The sequence below is a fragment of the Anopheles funestus genome, chromosome 2RL (genome assembly GCF_943734845.2).
Source record: "Anopheles funestus chromosome 2RL, idAnoFuneDA-416_04, whole genome shotgun sequence".
Classification (NCBI taxonomy): Eukaryota; Metazoa; Arthropoda; class Insecta; order Diptera; family Culicidae; genus Anopheles; species Anopheles funestus.
This window is the reverse complement of record NC_064598.1, coordinates 52097290-52118464: the sequence shown is the minus strand read 5'-3', so window position 1 is coordinate 52118464 and position 21175 is coordinate 52097290. Positions and strand designations below refer to the sequence as shown.

The 21175-nt window shown below is 42.5% G+C and overlaps 3 protein-coding genes across 5 annotated transcripts in view; 1 reads left to right on the top strand and 2 right to left on the bottom strand.

Moving 5' to 3' along the window:
* LOC125774897 (uncharacterized) overlaps window positions 1-14073 on the top strand; it is a 31193-nt gene extending 17120 nt beyond the window's left edge. Inside the window, exons 12-24 of the mRNA XM_049445264.1 lie at window positions 6014-6564; window positions 6877-7023; window positions 7099-7231; window positions 7315-7668; window positions 7728-9212; window positions 9279-9532; window positions 9643-9665; window positions 9862-10429; window positions 11306-11452; window positions 11526-11658; window positions 11721-12071; window positions 12147-13634; window positions 13716-14073. Coding sequence (XP_049301221.1) covers window positions 6014-6564; window positions 6877-7023; window positions 7099-7231; window positions 7315-7668; window positions 7728-9212; window positions 9279-9532; window positions 9643-9665; window positions 9862-10429; window positions 11306-11452; window positions 11526-11658; window positions 11721-12071; window positions 12147-13634; window positions 13716-13982 — 5901 coding nt within the window. The 3' untranslated portion in view covers window positions 13983-14073. The remainder of the gene's footprint in view (window positions 1-6013; window positions 6565-6876; window positions 7024-7098; window positions 7232-7314; window positions 7669-7727; window positions 9213-9278; window positions 9533-9642; window positions 9666-9861; window positions 10430-11305; window positions 11453-11525; window positions 11659-11720; window positions 12072-12146; window positions 13635-13715) is intronic.
* LOC125762762 (membrane alanyl aminopeptidase-like) lies at window positions 329-4971 on the bottom strand. Of its 3 annotated transcripts, none has more exons than XM_049425239.1 (7): window positions 4866-4971; window positions 3011-3714; window positions 1596-2928; window positions 1341-1531; window positions 1104-1269; window positions 889-1028; window positions 329-819 (listed from the first exon to the last, which is right to left on the bottom strand). In XM_049425239.1, the coding sequence occupies exons 1-7, from the start codon at window positions 4878-4880 to the stop codon at window positions 516-518; spliced, it is 2853 nt and encodes a 950-aa protein (XP_049281196.1). In that variant the 5' UTR covers window positions 4881-4971; the 3' UTR covers window positions 329-515. The 3 variants fall into 3 exon arrangements, with proteins under 3 accessions (XP_049281196.1, XP_049281195.1, XP_049281197.1); XM_049425238.1 differs by having other exon boundaries at window positions 4839-4932; XM_049425240.1 differs by lacking the exon at window positions 4866-4971 and adding an exon at window positions 3911-4227.
* Window positions 14074-16773: 2700 nt separating the features above from the next.
* LOC125762768 (epoxide hydrolase 4-like) lies at window positions 16774-21090 on the bottom strand. The gene is made up of 6 exons (XM_049425251.1): window positions 18822-21090; window positions 18630-18728; window positions 18355-18542; window positions 18159-18291; window positions 17689-18097; window positions 16774-17591 (listed from the first exon to the last, which is right to left on the bottom strand). The coding sequence occupies exons 1-6, from the start codon at window positions 19068-19070 to the stop codon at window positions 17407-17409; spliced, it is 1263 nt and encodes a 420-aa protein (XP_049281208.1). The 5' UTR covers window positions 19071-21090; the 3' UTR covers window positions 16774-17406.
* Window positions 21091-21175: the final 85 nt, after the last annotated feature.

The following is a 21175-nucleotide window of genomic DNA, read 5'->3' as shown; positions in this document are numbered from 1 at the left end:
ATAGCATAGTTTGCTTCTTTTTTCTTTTTCAATACATATCTCGTTTGAGACTACAACGCAGTGTACAAGCATTGATGATCGTAGTTTGTTCCGGGAAAGTAAGCGAGTCTTAGCAAAGTTTGAACATTTGTTTTGATTGACTTCTTACAACTTTACTGATTGGATTCGCTTGGATGGGTTTTGGAAGATGGAAAGGGAAGGACGAAGAAAGGAATTTTGTGATAATAAAAAGTGTTTTTCAAACTATGGCCAATTTAAATCATTCTATTGCTTTACTGTATACAAAGGAGACGCATGGTGCTTTATTAATTTATTCAAAAAAACGACCTTTTTACTAAGGAGAGGATTTCAGAGAAAATGTTTTTTTTTTATTTTCTGATCATAAACTGACAATCTTATTGAAAGAATGCACTAATGATTATAACATTGTTAATCATAGATAACGAGAGAGGGGGAAAAGAACTAAGCAATAAGTGCTTATCGATGTAAATAACTGATTTCTTGCCCTAAAAAACCTACCAAACCGCCAACAGTGCCAAACACAATGCTACAACAACATTAAAGATAACAGTTTGTGATGCACCACTGTTGTTAGCTTTGAAGGTAAGGAACCCAAGTATGTCATCCCGGTGATTCATGGTAAACTGTTGATTGTGGTCAAATTCCTCCAGTCCTTTGCTGATAAATTCGTACGCTTCCAGACCCATCGTATCTTTGTTCGCTTCCGCGAATTGTGCAATACTTTCCTTCACGGTCACATCTTTTACACGCGCAAGGATACCACCGAATGCCATCGCAACATGTTTGTAATCCCCATGGCTGTAATGAGATATCAAGCATTTACTAAAAATTCGATCGCGATCGATCTACATATCCACAGCTACTTACGCTTCAGCCCAGCGGGCACTGTTTTCTACTAGGTAAGATGCGGCCGATTCTAGTGCATGTTGATTATTTAGAAGCAGTGATAGTGCGGTAGCCTTATCCTGTCTCCGGACATCCGGCGAGCTTGTGAGGTTCATATATTTCTGTACGAAAGAAAAACGAGACGTGATTAACACACTTAGCATACAATCGTGAAACGATTTTACGAGTTTTCTTACATGAATGACTTCTTTCTCCGTTGCACAACTCATTCCCTGAAGCGTGAGTAGCTGTTCCGTAGCCACATTTGTCGTGAGGTACAGATTCAACAGGAAATCAAACTGTTCGAGCGATCCTTTGCGCACACCTTCACAGTACACTACCTGGCGAAGATCGGGATGAACTCTATACAGGGGAGCAGAAAAAAAGAAAGTTCTGAAGTTTTGCGTGAAGATAACAGTCTATTCTACACTTACTTTGCACTCGAATTGGCACGGAGCGCTTCAAATTCCTGTAAAGCACTCTTACTGCAGTCCTCATGCCCGTAGCGACAGGTCCAGTCGAGTACTAACCGTCGCAAGTAAATGCGCAATCGGCGCTCATACTGTGAAGGTTCTTGAAAATGGATAAACTCGTAGGCTTTGGCAAATATGTCCAGAATGTGTTGCTGTAATTAAAATCAGAGTCATTATGAGCATGTATGAAACCCCCGGCCGTGTGTATATACCTACCGAAAACAATGTCTCATCATCTGGATGAATTCTTAGTGCCAGCGTACTGAAGCCATTGGCAGCGGCAAACCATGGTGCGTACTCGGTCTCCTCTTTTAGGTATTCCAAGATGTCCAACGCCTTGCGATATCCCATCACATCTGCCCGGGCGAGATTGAACAAATCGTCCACTATTTGGGCACGGTTTAGCTGATGGATGCCGCCAAAGCCTCTCGTACGAAGTGCCTTGCTGATCTTGTCCCACAATGCGTCATCGTAGTGTACTCGGTAGTATCCCACTTGTTGGTTGTTCAGTACAAAGTACTTCACGTTGGCCGCATTCTCAAAGGAAATGTTATGCGACTCGGTCGCAACAAGTGTTGGCTTAGTGTTGTCGAATTCATTCCCATCGGTAGCGAACGTGATCGGCAACGGCCAGAGGAACTTTTCCTCCTGCTCACTACTGTTGGTAAGAAACCGTTGCTGGGTAATGGAAAATCCGTACGCATGGCCGGTAACGTACACGAGCGGTAATCCTGGCTGTGTTGTCCATGGCTTCATGTACGCGCTCGCACTGGCATTATGTTTATCGAGCACGGCAAAAAGATGTTCCGGCCGCGATGCTTGAAATTGGCGATCTTTTACGTACTCTACAATAGCGGCCTGAAACACCTCTTTCGTCATGTAGTGTTCTAACATTCGCAGTACAACTCCACCCTTGCTATAGGAAATGGCATCGAATATCGCTGCTGCCTGGGCCTGTGTGTAGACCGGATGGGTCATCGGATGGGTGGAGATGGAACCGTCCGTTTGCATTGCGGTGTGTAACTTCTCGACCACAAACTGATCCTCCAGTTCCCACAGCGGTTCAGCGAGTGCCGTACCGAAGTACTCGAAGTAGGTGGCAAACCCTTCGTTTAGCCACGTTACATCCCACCATTCACAGGTGACCAAGTTTCCGAACCACTGGTGAGCCAGCTCGTGCGCGATGATTGTTGCAATGCGTTGCTGCTGCAGACTGGTAGCGTCCTCCGGCACGTACAGCAGGCTTGACTCACGGTAGGTGATTAATCCCCAGTTTTCCATTGCTCCCGCCGCAAAATCAGGCACGGCCGCCATGTACATGCGTTCGATTTCCGTCACATTGTTGAACGGATACTTTACCCAATCGCCCAATACTTTCAGCAGCTTCAGACCCTCCTCAATGCTGTACGTCGTCTGATTTGTGGCCTCCGGGCGTGATAGAACACGTACCACATCGTCTCCGCTCGTAGTGTACGGTGCAACAATGAACGCAAGCAGATAGGTGGACATTTTCGGCGTGATGCCAAACGTTGCCAGTGTGCGATTGTTTCTGCAACATCAATCCATAATTAAAGCAACAAAATAGAATTGAATAAAAACGCAAAAATGACCCATTCGCTGCCGGTTCTTACCCAAGGACGTCACTTTTCTTGATTGGCGTGTTGGAGTACACGCTGTACTCGACCGGTTTGTAGTTTAGCTTCAGCTGAAATGTAGCCTTAAACTTGGGCTCGTCGAAGCATGGAAAGGCACGCCGTGCCTCCGTTTGTTCAAACTGTGTCGATCCAAGCCACACTTTCGTGCCATTTTCCTTGTAGTAGCTGCGGTAGAATCCACGCATATTTTCCTCCATCACGCCAACGTAGTTAATCACAATGAGATATTCCACATTTTTCAACAGTCCTTCCTTCAGCTGTAGCGTCATAATTTGCGTCTCCTCGTCGTATGTGCGGCCTTCGCTGGGCACCAACATGCTGTTGCTTTTGCGCATCACACTCCAGAGCAGAATGTCCATGTGTGCCATGTGCAGTTTAATCTGCGTCACGTTTTCTTTCGCTGCGGTCACAGTGATGACAGTGTTGCCATCGAACGTAAAGGCTTGCTTTTGGGGTTCCGGTTCGAAGTACGGCTTAATTTCAATCTCGTAATGAGTGGGCAACACATCCTCATTTAGCCGATAGTGGTCCAGTTCGGCGCGTGGTTCAAGCTCAAGCTCACCACCGAACAGTTTCGGTTGCAGTGGTGTACAGGAAATGTTGCGTGTGTGAAAGCTCACTAAACAAATCGCCAAAATGGCGATCCTCACAAGTGCATTCATGTTTGGTAAAATTAATCCCTAATTTGGCACAACAAATAGAGATTAAAAAGTTTTGTGTTTTATAATATTTCCTACTATTAAACTAGATTTTCTAAGAAACGAACATTAATTAAAAAAAACTTTGTACACCAATTTTTAAGATCGCAATTTGTCTGTCATCGAAAATTTTTATATTTCTCTATGTCTTTTTAGTTCACTCTACACCGATCACTACCTTGCTTGATTTGGCCACACTACACTCACTTTAGCTCCCCCGCAAACTCGGCTACTACTGGAAGCTCACTGGCACAAAGTGTCACATTTATAGAGCTTTCTACTCAAGAAGTACTGTCTAGCGAGAAAAAAAGAAATCCGGCTATATGCAATATTACGGCAGGAATGTGAAGAACGAAGATCTTCAGTACAGTCTATCTTTATCAGCGTGTTATAAACGTATTAAAGTACTTATTGCTCGTGCTACGAAATGTCTACAACCATCGGCAACAGTTCTGGGGCTCGCACACACAGGGCTTGCACAGCTGTAGTACATCCTATTCTTTTATCTTTCTAATGGATACAACACCGTTCACGCTATCGGTTCATATTTGAAGGTATCGGGTTGTTGTTTTTGTTTATTATTTATTTACCAGTTATGTGCGCAAAACTGATTTTGAACTTCATCGCTTATCAGTCAACAGCTGCTGGTTGTGATTTTGTTGCTGTGATAAGTTTGTAAAAACTAGACCAAAACAGTTTACACAGTTACTCGTTTGGAATTTTAAAAATCAACACAAATCCGGAAAGTACTTTCCAGACCTGATAATACATATCTATGTCTCATCAGTTACAGTCAGTTTACATTAGCTGAATGGTTGTTTGTATCGCTTTGTAGCATCAAGCCGGAGATAATATTGAATGAAGGGTACTTTGTAAAGGATTTAAGAAAAAAAAACTCCTACGCAGGTGATAAAAAGGCACTCAGCTTTGTTCCGAACAAGCGAAACACCTTGTAAAATCAATCAATCCATTACTGAGTTGATTGATGATTTGTGCATTAAACACACTTGAAAATCCCCTAAACAGAATCGCTCCAAACGGTAAGATAGTGACAGGTTTGAGAGTTTTTTTTTTTAATGACGAAGCTACAATGATTCATAAATTACCTGTCCGAGGGTGGATTTTATACTCACAAAACTTTTGCTCATAAATAAAAGCTTCACTAGAAGTTAATTAAAAAAAACACTAACCACTAGCAGCTGTGTGGCTTGCGCACATGATCGGTCACAACTGGAGATGGATCGACTCACGGAACTTGTACAAAGCTTGTGTTAAATGTCGCTGAAAGTGTGCTGCTGCGCTTATCTGCGCACATGATGTAGGTTAAACGTTAAAGCTAAGGCATTCATCTCCGGGACACCGGGTTGTACTATTGCCGCCAGTGTCGTAGTATGGTTAAACACTAAATGGTAATTAGATGCAGTAAATATCGTAACCGTCGGCGGTGTTCGACAGTTCATATTTAATGTGCGGATGAGTTTACTGGCAGGATGCATGGAGGCATCATTTACAATGCCGCCCAGGCTGCTAATGGTTGATATTTAACCGACAAGACGGTGACAGTGGCTGAATATTACGAAAATAGCCTTATTATGAGATCAAAATAAGCGCCCAACAGCGGAAAACGACTAACAGACAGGCAGACAAGAGTAATGATAAAGATAAAGATGGTGTGAATAGGAACGGATAGACAAAAAATATATTTTTTTAATAAAAATATTTTTAACACAAATCTTAAGTCCTTGATACAGCCAGGCCGTTCTTATAAAGTAAAAAAATGTTAAAGCATCATTTAAAAAAAAGTTCCGAAGAATACAAAATAAATTGCAATTCAAATTTTGTATTATAATTTATTGGTTTATCTGGTTTATCTGGTCACTTTATAAATTTAATCTTAATAAACAAAAAGTCTTTGGTTTTATCTCGGTCTATCTCGGTCTTATTGTCTATTGAAATAAAATACATGACTCACTTATCATAGACAACAGTACGTGCTATACTGTAGACGTTTGCTTCATCAAGGTATTTGTGACGGAACTCGAAATCATTACAATCATCTTGCTAGTGATTGCAAGACGAACCTGCATCGTAGTTGAACCTACTCGAAAGCAGCCAGCGATAATCTTAGTGGGGAGAAACAATATTCCACTCTGTTTGATAAGTGAATTGCTATCACCATTTACTGGTATGCCAGATAAATGAGAACTCATGGTAGCAGAATTTAGTTTACAACACAAATAGCATGGCCGATCAGTGGAGAGCCCTGCACTGGTAACAGTAGATTATAACACACCGTCACGACAAGTGTTACAAAATGGATTGTTCACCGTTTACACTTGTCTTGCTCTTGGTTGTTGGTGTACAATTGTGTTCCGGTGTTCAGAAAGTCAGTGAATTGCCTGAACATAAGCGCTTGAGTTTGTTGCAAATTAAAGAGGACGATACAAGTTCTAGCAGCTATCGATTGCCGGCCGTATCTGAGCCACTTGCATACGATTTGTATTTTGATCTGACGGATAACAGTTTCTCCAGCTATGCGGGAACGGTTGATATAACGATCAAGTATACCGGCGTTGGGTCAAGCTTTTCGTTAAACAGTTTAGATTTAACGATAAATGAAACGAGTGTCCGTGTTTTGCGCCCAGATGGAACCGAGTTGCCAGTGAAGGAGGTTGCCATTGCACGAGAATTCGAGCAGCTGCATTTTAACTTTGATGAGCAATTGGAAACGGGTTCATCCTATAAGGTGTACTTAGAATTTCGTGGCCAAATTAAGACAGACTTTTTCAAAGGTATTTACCGCAGCAGTTATCGTGTTGGAAGTGAAATCAAGTGAGTAAACATTAAGCAAAGTTTTACAACTTATCCTAATAATAAGATGAGCAAGATATCTTAGTATATATGGCGATACCTCGATAATCTGTACTTTAAATCATCTTATTTAAGAAACGTGTTGCAAGTTCACCTTATGATGTATTTGTGTAGAAATTATTGAGCAAAATCTATAGATTTTTAAGTTTAACTGACATTATTAGCATGGTGCAGAGTTTCTTTCGACGATCATCACACATCACATTACTGATCATTTACTACTCCTCGTGGCGCAGCTGTTAACGTGGGTAAAAATTCATTTCATCGCTTCAGATATCTGGCCACAACATTTTTTGCCGCCACTTACGCCCGAACGGTATTTCCCTGTTACGATGAACCATCCTACAAGGCAAGATTTAACATCAAAATTCGACATCTGTCTCATCATACGGCTTTATCAAACATGCCGGTTACAGTCAGGTACAGGCGACGAACCAGCCACTAACAAATATTTAACGAGTAGCTAGAATGTTTAATCCAACCGTTTTATTGCAGCACGAGCTTTGATGGTTACAGTGAAACCATCTTCGACACCACACCACTTATGTCTACTTACTTGGTGGCATTTGTCGTATCGGAGATGCAAACCATGTCTTCCGATGAGGAGCTTTTCCGAGTTTTTGCAGCCGTATGTCCCCGAACCTCATGCATCAAAAATGTAGTGTAACAATTTATTCACCTTTTTCCCGTTTCTCAATGCAATACATACAGGAGAACAAAGTAAACTATACCGTTTACGCGCATGACTTTGCAGTGCGATCAGTACGTGCGCTGGAAACGCATTTTGGTCGACAGAACCAGATGCCAAAAATTGATCTCGTTGCCATTCCAGACTTTGCGATGGGTGCCATGGAGAACTGGGGCCTAATAACGTTCCGAGAAGATTATTTAATCTACGAAGGTGAAGAAGAAACAACGGCCGCTGTTAAACAAAAGATAGCCTCCGTCATAACGCATGAGCTGGTGCACATGTGGTTCGGTAACGAGGTCACTCCAGAATGGTGGACTTACGTTTGGTTGAATGAGGGTTTTGCGAACTACTTCGAGTACTACATCACATCGCAGGTATAACTACATGTAACGATCATTTATTCTGTGTTGTAATATGCTATGTTCTGTTCTAGCTGGAACCATCGTGGAAATTATGGGATCAATTTATTTTGAGCAATGTCCATTCGGCCCTTTCGAAAGATTGCCATTCGTCAGCCCGGCAGATGAATTACTATACAACTGATCCGGCCATTCTCAATGAGCTGTACGATTACGTGGTGTATGCCAAGAGTGCCTCGGTTATACGAATGATGCAGAACGTTATTGGGTTCGATACGTTCAAGCAGGCGCTTAACGATTACTTACGATCACGAAGCTATCTCACCACCAAACCGGAGTATCTTTATGCAAGCATTGAAAAGTTCCGCACCGTTGATCTCCCGGCGAGTGTAGAAGCCATCTTCGAGAGTTGGGCCAATGCACCGGGCTATCCCGTCGTAACGGTGACTGTCCATCGGACCAAGCGCACCCTGACGGCGTCCCAGAAGCGCTTCTGGATGCCAAATGAAGTAGATACACCACCGGACAACAAGTTGTTCTACGTTCCGCTGAACTACGCTTCCAATGTGCCTTCGTCGAGCGATTTCGAAGATACAGCTCCAACATTCTGGTTGACTCCATCGGAACCCTCCACGACCATTTCGCTCGCGACCGATATCGAATGGCTTGTAGTGAACAAACAGCAGACGGGATACTATCGTGTGAACTATGATGATGAGAGCTGGCAGAAACTAATCGCGGTACTAAACAGCGATCGTTTCGAGGATCTTCTTCCCGTCATTAATCGGGCACAGCTTGTGGACGATGTAGCAAATCTTGCTCGTGCCGGTGAGGTCAGCTACAGCTTGGCACTGTCACTGATGCAATATCTGGAACGTGAAACGGAGTACATTCCCTGGAGCACAGCTTACGATGCTTTGTTGCACCTTGATCGAATGTTTTCAAGCAACAAGGAATATAAGCGATTCGAAAGCTACGGACGTACTATAACTTCGCACGTCTTCAATGAAACTAATCTTTCGGGAGGAACCCATCTGGATCGGCTGCATCGTGACAAGTCTATCTATTTGGCATGCTACTTTGGTGTACCCGGGTGTTTGAAGCTGGCAACAATGACAGTAGAAGCGGCACTTCACGAGGATACATTAGTCATACCGAAAGAACTTCAAGCAGCAGTGTTTTGTGCACTACACAAGCATGAATTGCCCATTGAAGGAGATTATGGTATTAAGCTTTTCGACAAATTCTGGCAAGCAACGGATCAATACAAACATTTGATGAATATGTTCATCGGCAGCTTAGGATGTTCCCGTAATCTGGCAATGACTGAGTTTTATCTGCAAATAATTGAGCTAGATACAACTGTGCTTCCGATTACAGCTAGTATGAAAAATGACATCCTAACAAGCATGATTAAAGGAAGTCCCACAACAAGAGGTGCAGCGTTACGCTATATTAGGTCACGATTTGCCACTGTATCGGATATGTTGGACCATCAATTGATACCAATGTTTAATGCATTTGGTACAAGTGTTAATAGTCCCGCGGAATACAACATGGTAAGTACTTTTTGCGACTAAATGTCTTCAGTAAGCGGATACTTAACATATTGTTTCTTTTAACAGCTTAAGGAAATTGTACAAATCTATCAATCTTCATTGGTTCCGTCAACGCTAGAAGCTGCCACTCGTGCTCTTGGTCAGGCAGAACAAAACTTGCACTGGATAGATAAGCATGCCGGTGTGGTGGCCAAATGGCTTACGGAGGAAAACTTTGATGGCGAAATCCCAGACGATAATGGGGCAGAAATTATATCTTCTTCAGTTGGATTATTTGCCATCGTTGGGATTAACTTCATTTCACGGTGGTGCATTCAATAGTATACCGCACACAAAATGTCCGATGAGTGTTCTGTATCGGTTTAAAATACAAAAAAAAGAAACTGTTTTATCGAAACCATTTTATTTACTTTTGATTTTGTGTTACGAGTGGCAAACAAACAACCGGTTTAAGTGTTTTATGAGAGTGACATGAGCAAAGACACTGGTCGTACTTTTGTGTTCCCTAAACACAATGCTATTATCGATGAGCGTATCAGCCTGATAACATGCTATCTGAAAAAACTGCACAGATACAACCATATCAGATGATTGCATTGTGATCCTGATTGCCAACAGATTAGCCTATTCAGTGTTTTATTGTGTCCATAAAGGGGCACATATTCACCGAGACTGTACCGTTACCGTTCAAGTCATGGACAGTCCTTAATTCGGCACAGTTCCATAAAGATGTTTCGCGCACCGCTAATCATCGTATCGGTCGTTTGGCTACCATTGATCCTCGCATTAGCTCCTGTAGAGTTGGAAAAGTTGCCAACAGCTCGTGATTCTCCTGATGACACTCGCTACCTTCTGCCAAAAGTGTCGGAACCAATCGCGTACGAGCTTTTTCTGGACATCACCAATTACTATTTCTATTCGTATACCGGAACCGTTGAAATAGAGTTTCGCTACACAGGTGATCAGAATCACTTTTATCTACACAACGATGGATTAGTGATTGACGAAAGCAGCATTACGGTAACACGCCCCGATGGTTCCAATCTGCCAGTTGCAGACGTAATGTATATGGAACAGTTTGAGCAAATTTATTTCGGATTCGCTGAACAGCTGCTAACGGGAGAACAGTATAAGATTCGAATAAGCTTTCTTAACACTATCGGTACCGAGTTAAAAGGGCTGTACAGAAGCAGTTACGTCGTTGGTAATACAACAAGGTAAGTTAGAATAAAAAAATATGTATTGATTACTATTCTTCAACAATATACAGAAAACAATAAGTTTGTGGGGAGAAAGATTTACTAAAAAAATGTGCTTCCTAATATTCTTAATATCCTGTAAATAATCTTTTTTTTATTCGCGAAGAACGACCTGACCGTATTCACCTTAACTGGGAGGCTTTTCTTCCTCCGTGTTAAGCCGTGAAAGGGCTCCTTATCCCGGACGTGCTCGGTTGTGTTGTTGCGTACTATTCCGTCATCCAATTCAGGGTCATGTTCATAGCAAAGATCTTATCGTGATCCGGGTGTTTCGTTGTTAAAAGTCCCACTGTCCATGTGCAAGGTCTTAATCGAAGCGGGGATCTTGATCGTTTTGGGTTTCTCGTTCGTGGCCTCTTTGTCCTTTTTCGCTGATTTGTTGATCCATAGCGTCGATGCAACTTCTTCCATGTAGTACCCAACGCTTCGTACATCGTACTCGTTTATACTTTCTTTTTTTCTAGTATTGGGTGGTTCCCCCCTCCCCACCCGGCTCAGACCTTTGAATTAAGATTTATTGGCAGGCAATAATCAAAGATTCATTAATCTTTCAGGATTCATTTGAATTTTTTAGAATTGATTAATATTTTGGGAGTTGGCTCATGATCTTCATTCAAGATTCATATGAATAACTCTTTTCAAAAGATTCAAAAAGCACAACACTAATACTTTCTTTCATTTATCAATTCATACATCATAATTTATACAACCGAGGTACAACACATATAAGACAAACCAACAGTAGGAGTTGAGGAAAGGGGAGTAAAGGCGATCACACTAATAATCCATTTGCCATTACAATCCATTACTGTAAATGATCCTTTTTGTTCTTAGATATCTGGCAACAACTCATTTTGAATCGACATACGCTCGGAGTGTATTTCCCTGCTACGATGAACCCGGCTACAAGGCTACATTCAATGTACGAATTCGACACCGTCCGGAGTATACTGCACTATCCAACATGCCTGCAATTAAAAGGTTTACAACGCGAACTTCATAATATAATGATCAACTACTACTACTGTACGATCGACACACTATTTACTTCCAGTGAGACAGTTGGCGATTACACCGATACGACATTCGATACTTCACCTCTAATGTCTACCTACTTGGTGGCATTTGTCATATCGGATTTTAAAACGTTTTCACAAGAAACGGATCGATTTCGAGTGTATGCGGCGGTAAGAAATTACTTTGTTTATTGCAAATCGTACTATATAATGCGGAACTTTTATCAAAACAGGAACATAAGGTCGCCCACACAGAGTATGCTTTAGAGTTTCTGGGGAAGTCTTTAAGAACCTTGGAAACATTTTTTGGACACCAGTATCAGCTACCGAAGGTGGATCTCATAGCTATACCGGATTTTGCGATGGGTGCCATGGAGAATTGGGGTCTGATAACGTTCCGCGAGCAATACTTAATTTATGATGAAGCTGTAACAACGGCCAGAACGAAACAAAACATTGCCGATCTGATCACCCATGAGCTGACACACATGTGGTTCGGCAACGAGGTTACTCCGGACTGGTGGACTTACCTATGGTTGAGTGAAGGTTTTGCTAGGTACTTCGAGTACTACATCACATCACAGGTATGGATGCACTAACAAAAAATACAAAAATCTATTGCACATTTCAATGTATCATATATCTTGTGCTCTTGGCAGCTCGAACCGACCTGGAACCTTTGGGAACAGTTTATCGTAAATAACGTACATTCGGCCCTTTCTCAAGACTGTCACAAGGACAATCGAATGATGAGCTACTACGCAACTGATCCGGCCATTCTCAATGGTCTATTTGATTACGTGGTGTATGCCAAAAGTGCCTCGGTTATACGAATGATGCAGAACGTTATTGGGTTCGATACGTTCAAGCAGGCGCTTAACGATTACTTGCGATCACGAAGCTATCTCACCACCAAACCGGAGTATCTTTATGCAAGCATTGAAAAGTTCCGCACCGTTGATCTCCCGGCGAGTGTAGAAGCCATCTTCGAGAGTTGGGCCAATGCACCGGGCTATCCCGTCGTAACGGTGACTGTCGATCGTACCAAGCGCACCCTGACCGCGTCCCAGAAGCGCTTTTGGATGCCAAATGAAGTAGATACACCACCGGACAACAAGTTGTTCTACGTTCCGCTGAACTACGCTTCCAATGTGCCTTCGTCGAGTGATTTCGAAGATACAGCTCCAACATTCTGGTTGACTCCATCGGAACCCTCCACGACCATTTCGCTCGCGACCGATATCGAATGGCTTGTAGTGAACAAACAGCAGACGGGATACTATCGGGTGAACTATGATGATGAGAGCTGGCAGAAACTAATCGCGGTACTAAACAGCGATCGTTTCGAGGATCATCTTCCCGTCATTAATCGGGCACAGATTGTGGACGATGTAGCAAACCTTGCTCGTGCCGGTGAGGTCAGCTACAGCTTGGCACTGTCACTGATGCAATATCTGGAGCGTGAAACGGAGTACATTCCCTGGAGCACTGCTTACAACGCTTTATTGCACATGGACAGGATGTACTCGGCAGTCGTACAGTACGATCGATTTGAAAGCTTTGTGCGTTCCATTACCGGGTGCATGTATGAAAACATACTGCTGACTGGACCGATGGATCATATTAGTAGACTTCATCGTGGAAACACTGTTTATCTTGCCTGCTACTCAGGCGTGCAGAAGTGTTTGGATGACGCGAATACGCTAGTCACGAAAGCCATTGAAGATCCTACGTTTATTATTCCCGAGGAGGTGCAATCAGCCGTGTTTTGTGTGTTGCATAAGTATCCAGCGGCAACACTTAACGCGCAGAGTGATTTGTTCGAAAAATATGTACTATCCGCCAAAAGCCCTCAGCAGTTGGAAATGGTTAACCGGTTCCTCACCAGCATTGGGTGTGCACGAAACGAAACGACGCTGGATTACTACCTTTCGCTTACTGCCTTTAACTACCCAGGACTCCCCGTGACTGCCGAGCAAAAGAATCAAATCTATCTTGGACTTATCAATGGAAGTCCTTCAACGCGTTTGGCCGCCTTGCGCTATATGGACGAACATTTTTCCACCATCAGTTACTTGCTCACCTCGATGACGTCGATTTTCACAGAATTGGGTAATCGCATCAATTCTCGCTTACAGTACGAAGTGGTATGTTATCACCCAACCGAGTGGAACAAATTTGCGTTGTGAGTATTTAGTATTTATTTTTTTTTATTAACTACATTACAGCTTCAAAACATTGTGGACAAGTACGGAAATACTTTGACAAGTGGAGCAAAAGCAGCAGCTGATGGAGCTCTAATACAAGCGAATCATAACATTCAGTGGGTTGAAAAGCACTCCGAAGCCATAACGTCTTGGTTGGTTGAGAAGGAGTATGAGGGCACCACAGTGAAACCACCCGGTGGTGGAACCGGGGTGGTCCATTCCGTCGGTATGCTAACTGCTATCGGAAGTGTCATCATTCTACTTACATCGAATGCATTGCTGCATTAATAATTGCGTTGGAAAATGCACACAGTACACAAGTGCAGGGGATTTAGTTTGGTGAGTTAAAAATAAATTTGTTTTGCGTACAATGTGTAAATGATGGTATTTTTAAATTATTTGGCAAAATCGAAAATATTAATTTCTCTCCACAGAGTCTTCGTTTTTATCCATATTCTCTTATAAATTTGTGGTCATTATTATAATGATTTGAAGCGACTATTTGCATTGTCCTTGTCACTACAGAGCCCTCCACAAGGTATGTCAAACCTTGCGCAAAATGGCTTACAAGAGTACTTTCTCCGTCATCATTGAAGCATAAGATCCTGTACTACGCACTGCTGCAGGTTCTTCTATATTCCTAATATTTCCTCAAGCAATCCTCATTAAACAAAGGGGAAGTGCAGTGATGCGTAAAGTTTGGATTAGCTAATTCTTCCTGCGCATCGCGATGGCGTATGCGTTTGGTTGCGCCGCAGACATGCAGTAATATTTTGGTTGCTAATGGTAACTGTGGTTTTTATTTTGATCAGCAAGTTGAAATTTGTTGACAAGGTATTTTACTCCGGGTCTGTAAATGTACTCTGTGTGGTCATTTTTTGTTGTGTGCCGTTACCCAACACAACTGTGATGTCTTTTTGAGAAGAAGCTGTCTGTTGAAAAGAGACCAAGGATAGGTAAAAGTCGAAGAGGAGTGACGAGGAGTTAAAGGTATTGTTGTGTGCGTGTGTATTTGTTAAGATACTACTATTCTGGTTCAAGATACAACTATTCTGCGTCTGTGATGAGTTAATATGTAACGAGAAGTACAATGAACATAGTAGTCTGTTTTCTGAAACGATCAGTCGTTGTGTGTAGATTGTTCCGCATTATTGAAACGTATCTTTTTATGTTATGGACCCAGTTCCATGCTAAAGATCTCAGTTTTGTTGTAAAAAAGAGTATATTTCCTACGAATCCGTGGTTATAGCTCCTTTTTCTGGAGATTTCCTTTATTGTTCTTGATTGAACGATGAATACGATGCACGAAGAACGAAAGATCTACCTGTTCGACGGAACGAATTTGGCCAATAAGAGCTTCCGGATGGAAGTGCATTTGGAGGAGCTAGGACTTCTGCCATGCATTCAGATGAAGCCGAAAGAAGTTGAAGAATTCCGTGAGATTGACTCTGATTCTGCAGAGGTCAAGCAGGTGAAAGCAAAGCGACTTGCGGAATGGAAAAAGTCGGATGTTCGATGTAAGGCAGTTTTAATCAAAAATATCGCGGATTCTCAACTGGAATATGTTAAAGAGAAGAAGTATGCATTGGATATTTGGAAGGCTTTACAGAATGCATTTGCACAAAAAGGAATCTCTGGACAATTTTTTCTATTAAAGAAATTGACGGCACTCAAGTATGACGAAACCAGTACAATGGAGGAGCATTTGTTGCTGTTCGGTAAAACCGTTCGGGAGTTGGAATCAGCTGGCATAAGGATGGATGAACGATTGATTGTACAGTGAAGTCTCTCTAAGATGCACACCAACGGGACTGCCATCTTAGGGAGGATTCCAGCTTAGAGAAATTGACAAATAGTCAAATTCTGTTGCTGTGCGATATTTGTTTATTTGTTCGGATGTCAACTCAAGTCCTCAATCAACACTTATAAACTAAAATTACCGACTTAGAGAGTATTTGTGTGCAAATTGCATGTGCAGCTTGGAGAATCCCATCTTAGGGAGGTTTTCCATCTTAGAGAGACATGAAATATATGGGAAATGAAGGGACTGTCAAAAGTGTTCATCTTAGAGAGACTTTCCATCTCAGGGAGATGACAGCTTTGGGAGGTTTTACTGTATTTTATTTGTTGCAATCAATGCCACGTTCGTATTGTCAAGTAGTTACGGTACTCGAAACGCTCTCGGAAGACCAATGTACTTTGGAATTTGTCGGAGCTCGGTTGCTCAATGAAAGCGTAAAACGCGTGAATAATTGCAAAGTATTGGATGTTACATCGAACGCGTTTTCTGGTAGAATAAAAGAAGAAGTTTAAGTGCTATGCTTGTGGAAAAGAAGGACATAAGCAAAGTAAATGTCTTAAACAGAGAGATAACCATTCGTATAGTTTTATATAATGTAATAAATGTGTTCAACTTAACCTTGTATATTGTGGCGTGAGTTTGTTTTAACTTCTTTTGACAAGAACACAAAAGGTATAGACAGCAAGGAGTACATGATCGTTATGACCCACTGCAGAGCGTTGCATAAGCAACAATAGGGGAGAATTTGTACGAAGTAAACGGGAGGGAATAATAATACAATAACAGAGGAGTGCCCGAATTTCCTCCCTGATGGCAAACCGAGTCAAAGATCTGTGCACGCGTTCTATACGCTCAATACGGATTCTGGCCAAGAAGGATCAGATCACCGACCAGCACTCTAACAACGATACGATAAATGCGCAGACCAACGTTTTGAGGCGCAAGTGATCGTTGACTCCGGCACCAAGCTTAAGCAAGCCAAGGGGCCTGATGACCCTCTCATCTACATGATATACAAAGCTGAGATCCGAGAGTGATCCGAGAAGAGGAAAAAGGGTAGATTTTTTTTAAATAATCAGGTGGAAGACAGTCCTAAATAAACAGTCCTGTTGATAAACAGATAAAATAACAATGGACTAAGGATAGCGTTTTCCTCCTTTTAGGATGTTTAAGGACATTAAAATTGCATGGTGAAATTCAAATAGTCCTTACCATTTTATCCGAACTCAATTTTTTCTCAAAGCTTACAAATCGTTCTAATTTCTTTTTCAATATTCGAAACCAACGGTATTCACGCACGTTGATTTCGGCCATGTGGTTTTATTTTTAAAAGTCTTCTTCGTTTCCCGCTTTCTTCTGTGATGAAAAATGAAAGGGAATGCTAATGTACCGAATTGTCATCGGGAGTCGGTATAAACAAATAAAAAGCTTTCAACTGAACGCGTGGATGACATACATTTAAACACGTCGTTATTGATGATGTTTACTTTTGTATTACAATACATGTAATTTTTCATCTCCTTTTCTTCTTGCAACACGTGATTTTAACCGATTATGCCCAGGATAAGGCAAAATACAAGGATTAAATTATTTTTAAAAATTGTACACTCTTCAGCACTATCGACACGAAATGTTTTTTTGTAGAAAACAATTTATTAATTTATTTTTACATTTGTAGAATTTACTGACAAATCTAACCTTATTCAAACACACTTAATTAATTTCTCAGATACGAAGGAAACTGTATGATACTTAAAATATATACACACACGCGCTTACACACTTTGCAAACATGAGCGGCACACTATTTTACAATGCCAGAAGTAAATATGATACACAAGCACACGTTTAATTTAACGTTGGGAGCAGCAAGTTACAGAAGCAACCACGATAGCGGTTGAAAGATTCCGACTATCCTTTAATCATAAAATTTGGTACACTGTTCAGCGGATTCGTAAAAGCGTACGATTCTCGCAGATTGTTTCCCAGCTTAACCGTATTGTTCGCAACGGATCCGATGCCGCCAAACATTCGTCCCACAAGACCTCGCACTTGTGTGGGTTGCACGTCCGTAACTTTCTGAGAGTACTTTTTACCTTTGAGAGTATAAAAAAGAAAAGAATTATTGCACACAATTTCCTTTTGCTGCACCGTAACAACGTAACTTTCTAAGCTATAGGTCTGTTTTCTTACCGATTAAAAATTTTAACACCGTACTGTTAAATTCTGTTGCCATCTCTTGGTGCGGTGCTCTCCCACACTGTTCGATAATTTTTATGATGAAATTCTCGCAAAACTCCGAACTCTTAACGACCGATTCCAGCTTGTAAAACCGATCGTCGTTACCGGTGATGATCAAGCAGGGACACTGAATGATCTCTCCATCGCGTACACGGTAGAACGGGAAGTTGCGAAAGTAATTCAACGGTCCTCGCCAGTCATCCGTTTGGCAGAAGCTGTACAGGTACGCTTCCATTAGATTATTCGTTAATGTGCCATTCGTGCCGGATAAGTAAAGTTTTTCCTTTGTTACGTGGGAGTGGCAGCGTCGAAGGACTTTATCGGCCGTATGCTTTAGCTCCATTTCTGGCAGCATCGGTAACTGAAAAGCCAAAAAGAAATGTAGCAGTTTTGTTGAGGTGCAAAACAAAGCGTTCATCTACCTGTACGAATTCTAGCCAGTTTCGATTAAACGGGGAACTTTTGGGAAGATTAGTCCACAGTAAATTCGGATGAGGCGTCGAAACGCTTACGAACTTGTCAACCATTTCTGGATTTGTATGCGCAAACAGCCAGCTACCAAAAAAAAAAGAACTTTGAATCTCGTATGTTATAAACTAGCTGGAATTATCAGCTTACCCAATGGTTGCCCCCAAATCATGGCCTATGATGGACACACTTTTCGCACTGATGGCTATCAGAAATTTCCGCAAATCTTCACACACTTTTTTCGGTGTGTACTCGAAGCGCCAGTGCGGTTTGTCGGAATCATTGAATCCCTTTAAGTCCAGTGCGATAACGTGAAAATAATGTGTCAGCTCCGGTATCTGAAATTTTGAGGGTGATTAGCAAGAGGTCATTTCGTTGTGCGCCACAGAAATTAAGATTCCAGCCATTCCATCCGCACAACGCACCTGATAGCGCCAACCAAACCAACAGTCCGGGAAGCCATGAAGGAGCAGCACGGTGGGATTACTTCGATTGCCTGCCTCGATGAAATGTAGCTTTGTGTTCTGAAATGTGAAAATGTTGTTTAGAAGCAGCTCGTTCTGGCTCAGCGTTTTTGATCGTGTTTATCAACGTTGTACACGATTGCCCCATATTACCTCAAGTTTAACGTAAGAATGCCGACCCAGGTTGGTGTCTGTCATGAAGATCGGTGGTTTGTTGGGAAAGTCTGTTCGTTCGATCGTACGCCGCATGATCGCAGTCGGGTTGATCTTGCACTTTACACTCTCGTAAAGCCATTTGAGGAGAATCGTCAAGTTGGCCAGCAGGCATCGGAGATAGATTTTTGTTATTTCCCATTTGGGCACTACCTCCAACACGTCGTAATCACGCTTCTGGTTGGCCATTTTGATTGTGCCGATGGTGATGAAAAGCGGTACGATCTTTCGTCACGCTAGTCACTTTTGGACGTTTTTACGTTGCCTAAAACAGGCTACATTCACTAGGTAAATCAGTTTGTTTGTTAACTCTGCCGTACTTTACACTCTTTGTAAGACATTGACTGACACAGCAACCGGGTTGACTAGAGGTTGTTATTTACAGCAATTATAGATTACACTTCCCTACACTTAACCGCGAACGGGATCGATCCCACGACGTAATCCAAGTGAGCTGGTGAGCTTTAGCACGTGTTGCTCCGGCAACTACACGGTCGGGGCTGAATATCATCGGTTGAGTAGATGGTCAGCAGATGATAGTTTTACGTCGATTGTACACGGTTGTGTCACAATCGTGTTAAGCGAATAGAACCCGAAGCAGCTACACGCTTGTACTACCGTTCACAGTACTTGAACCGAGGGTGATAAGCCACGCGGTAGAATTATTGTTCACTCTTGCGGCAACACGAACGTAACTGGTCGACCGAGCGTTTTCCCATTAAGTGTGCGCATCCAGTTGCACCCTCCCGAACACTTGGAACTTTGCTAGGTCACAGACGTTGGCAGGTTGGTGCTAACTGACCGTCCACCTCACTATCTCTCACTGCCATGAAGCTACACGCTGATGACGTTGGTGGTTTGTGTTTACTTCGTAATATTAAACACACATAGCTCCTTTTTTACCTATGCCCGTATTCCTTCTCGAGCGCAATGCACTCTGAACCAGAGAGTAGAATCGGATAGTCGACGAACAAAAAAAAACAAACAATCCGCGAGAAACATCCGATGCTTCGTCATAGACGAACATCCAGATTCTACCGAGGAGACTCCGATTAACGTAGCACGCGGCCGCAGCAACACAACCACGCTTCAATTCCCAAAGTGTCCGATGACTTCCAATCGATTAACCTCTAGCATTTCAGCAGAACGATTGCGATAGCACGGCCAGCAAACAGTCCATCATCCGAAGGATGCTCACAATTAATGCTCCATCACCAGACCTGTTACATTTTCACCAGAAATTAAGACACCGAAAACAGCCCATTTTAGGACTGAAGATTCTGGTTCTTATCACGCCGTAATTTTCCCGTTCACTTCACACACGCTGCGCGTACTTCTTTTGCGTCCGTTTGTTTGGTTTGCTTTTTTCTTCTTACCACGTCTTGCAGATCACTGATGTTGGCTGAACAGCAAGTTCACCTTAATACTCCACAACGTACGATGGGCAACATAAAAACATCAAAACGCTTGCTATGTGCATCGTTTCGCTCCCTTCGTTTTGGGATCGACGTGTGCTTCTAACGGACGAAGGAACACAGAAAAGCTGGAAACGCAAAAAAACACACAACACACAACCACCTTTCGCTATCGTTCGGGTGTAACAAAACCAACACAAACACATACGCATTCAACAGTGCACACACTCTTCGCGTTAGGCCCTTCGCGTTCACACACGCATGATTTTACGCGAAGGGTTTCGAAGGGAAGGAAAACAAATCTACGCTAATCTGAAATTTCTCACCATTTTGACTGTATTGGTGAGCTCACAGTGCGACGAATTATGTCATGCCGGTCCGAATGCTATAGCGCCGCATCGTAACCATCTGATCTGATCGATGGTCAGGAAGACACGGGGTCGAAAGTCCAGCACTTCGTCATAGTGTGCGCTGTGACGTAGTTTTTCGGTGGTTGCCCTTCGCAACGGACTGTGGTTTGAGCGCGCGGAACAAAAAGAGAATGTAGGTCACGCGCAGGTTTAAATATTCGACACACAGTCCTACAAATGTAACATATTTCCTTCGATGTAGCACAATACTTCACCACTAATTAAATTTAGAGCTTATAGGCATAGCAGATTGAGCAACAGAGCGAACCTAACGAATCGACAGCAACGACCAGACTGACAATGTAGGGGTCCCGAGAACCGAGATTCTGTCGATGCTCCGTCTCGCCCTCGTAATCAGTGATTATAGCTCATTACCTTCCCGGTTCTTACCATACCGTATCAACAAGCCTGCAAGTAGACGACCTGACTGGAAGTTGACTGGACGTCAGCGAAAGGAAACTTATGAACA

Coding starts and splice junctions, on each gene's coding strand:
- LOC125762762 (XM_049425238.1), bottom strand. CDS start 4,880: ATGAGCAAAAGTTTTGTGAGTATAAAATCCACCCTCGGACAG. Junction 3,715..4,838: donor TAAAATCCACCCTCGGACAG/GTAATTTATGAA, acceptor GTGCCAAATTAG/GGATTAATTTTACCAAACAT. Junction 820..888: donor AGTGCCCGCTGGGCTGAAGC/GTAAGTAGCTGT, acceptor ATCTCATTACAG/CCATGGGGATTACAAACATG.
- LOC125762768 (XM_049425251.1), bottom strand. CDS start 19,070: ATGGCCAACCAGAAGCGTGATTACGACGTGTTGGAGGTAGTGCCCAAA. Junction 18,729..18,821: donor ATTCTTACGTTAAACTTGAG/GTAATATGGGGC, acceptor TTCACATTTCAG/AACACAAAGCTACATTTCAT. Junction 18,098..18,158: donor ACTGGCTAGAATTCGTACAG/GTAGATGAACGC, acceptor TTGGCTTTTCAG/TTACCGATGCTGCCAGAAAT.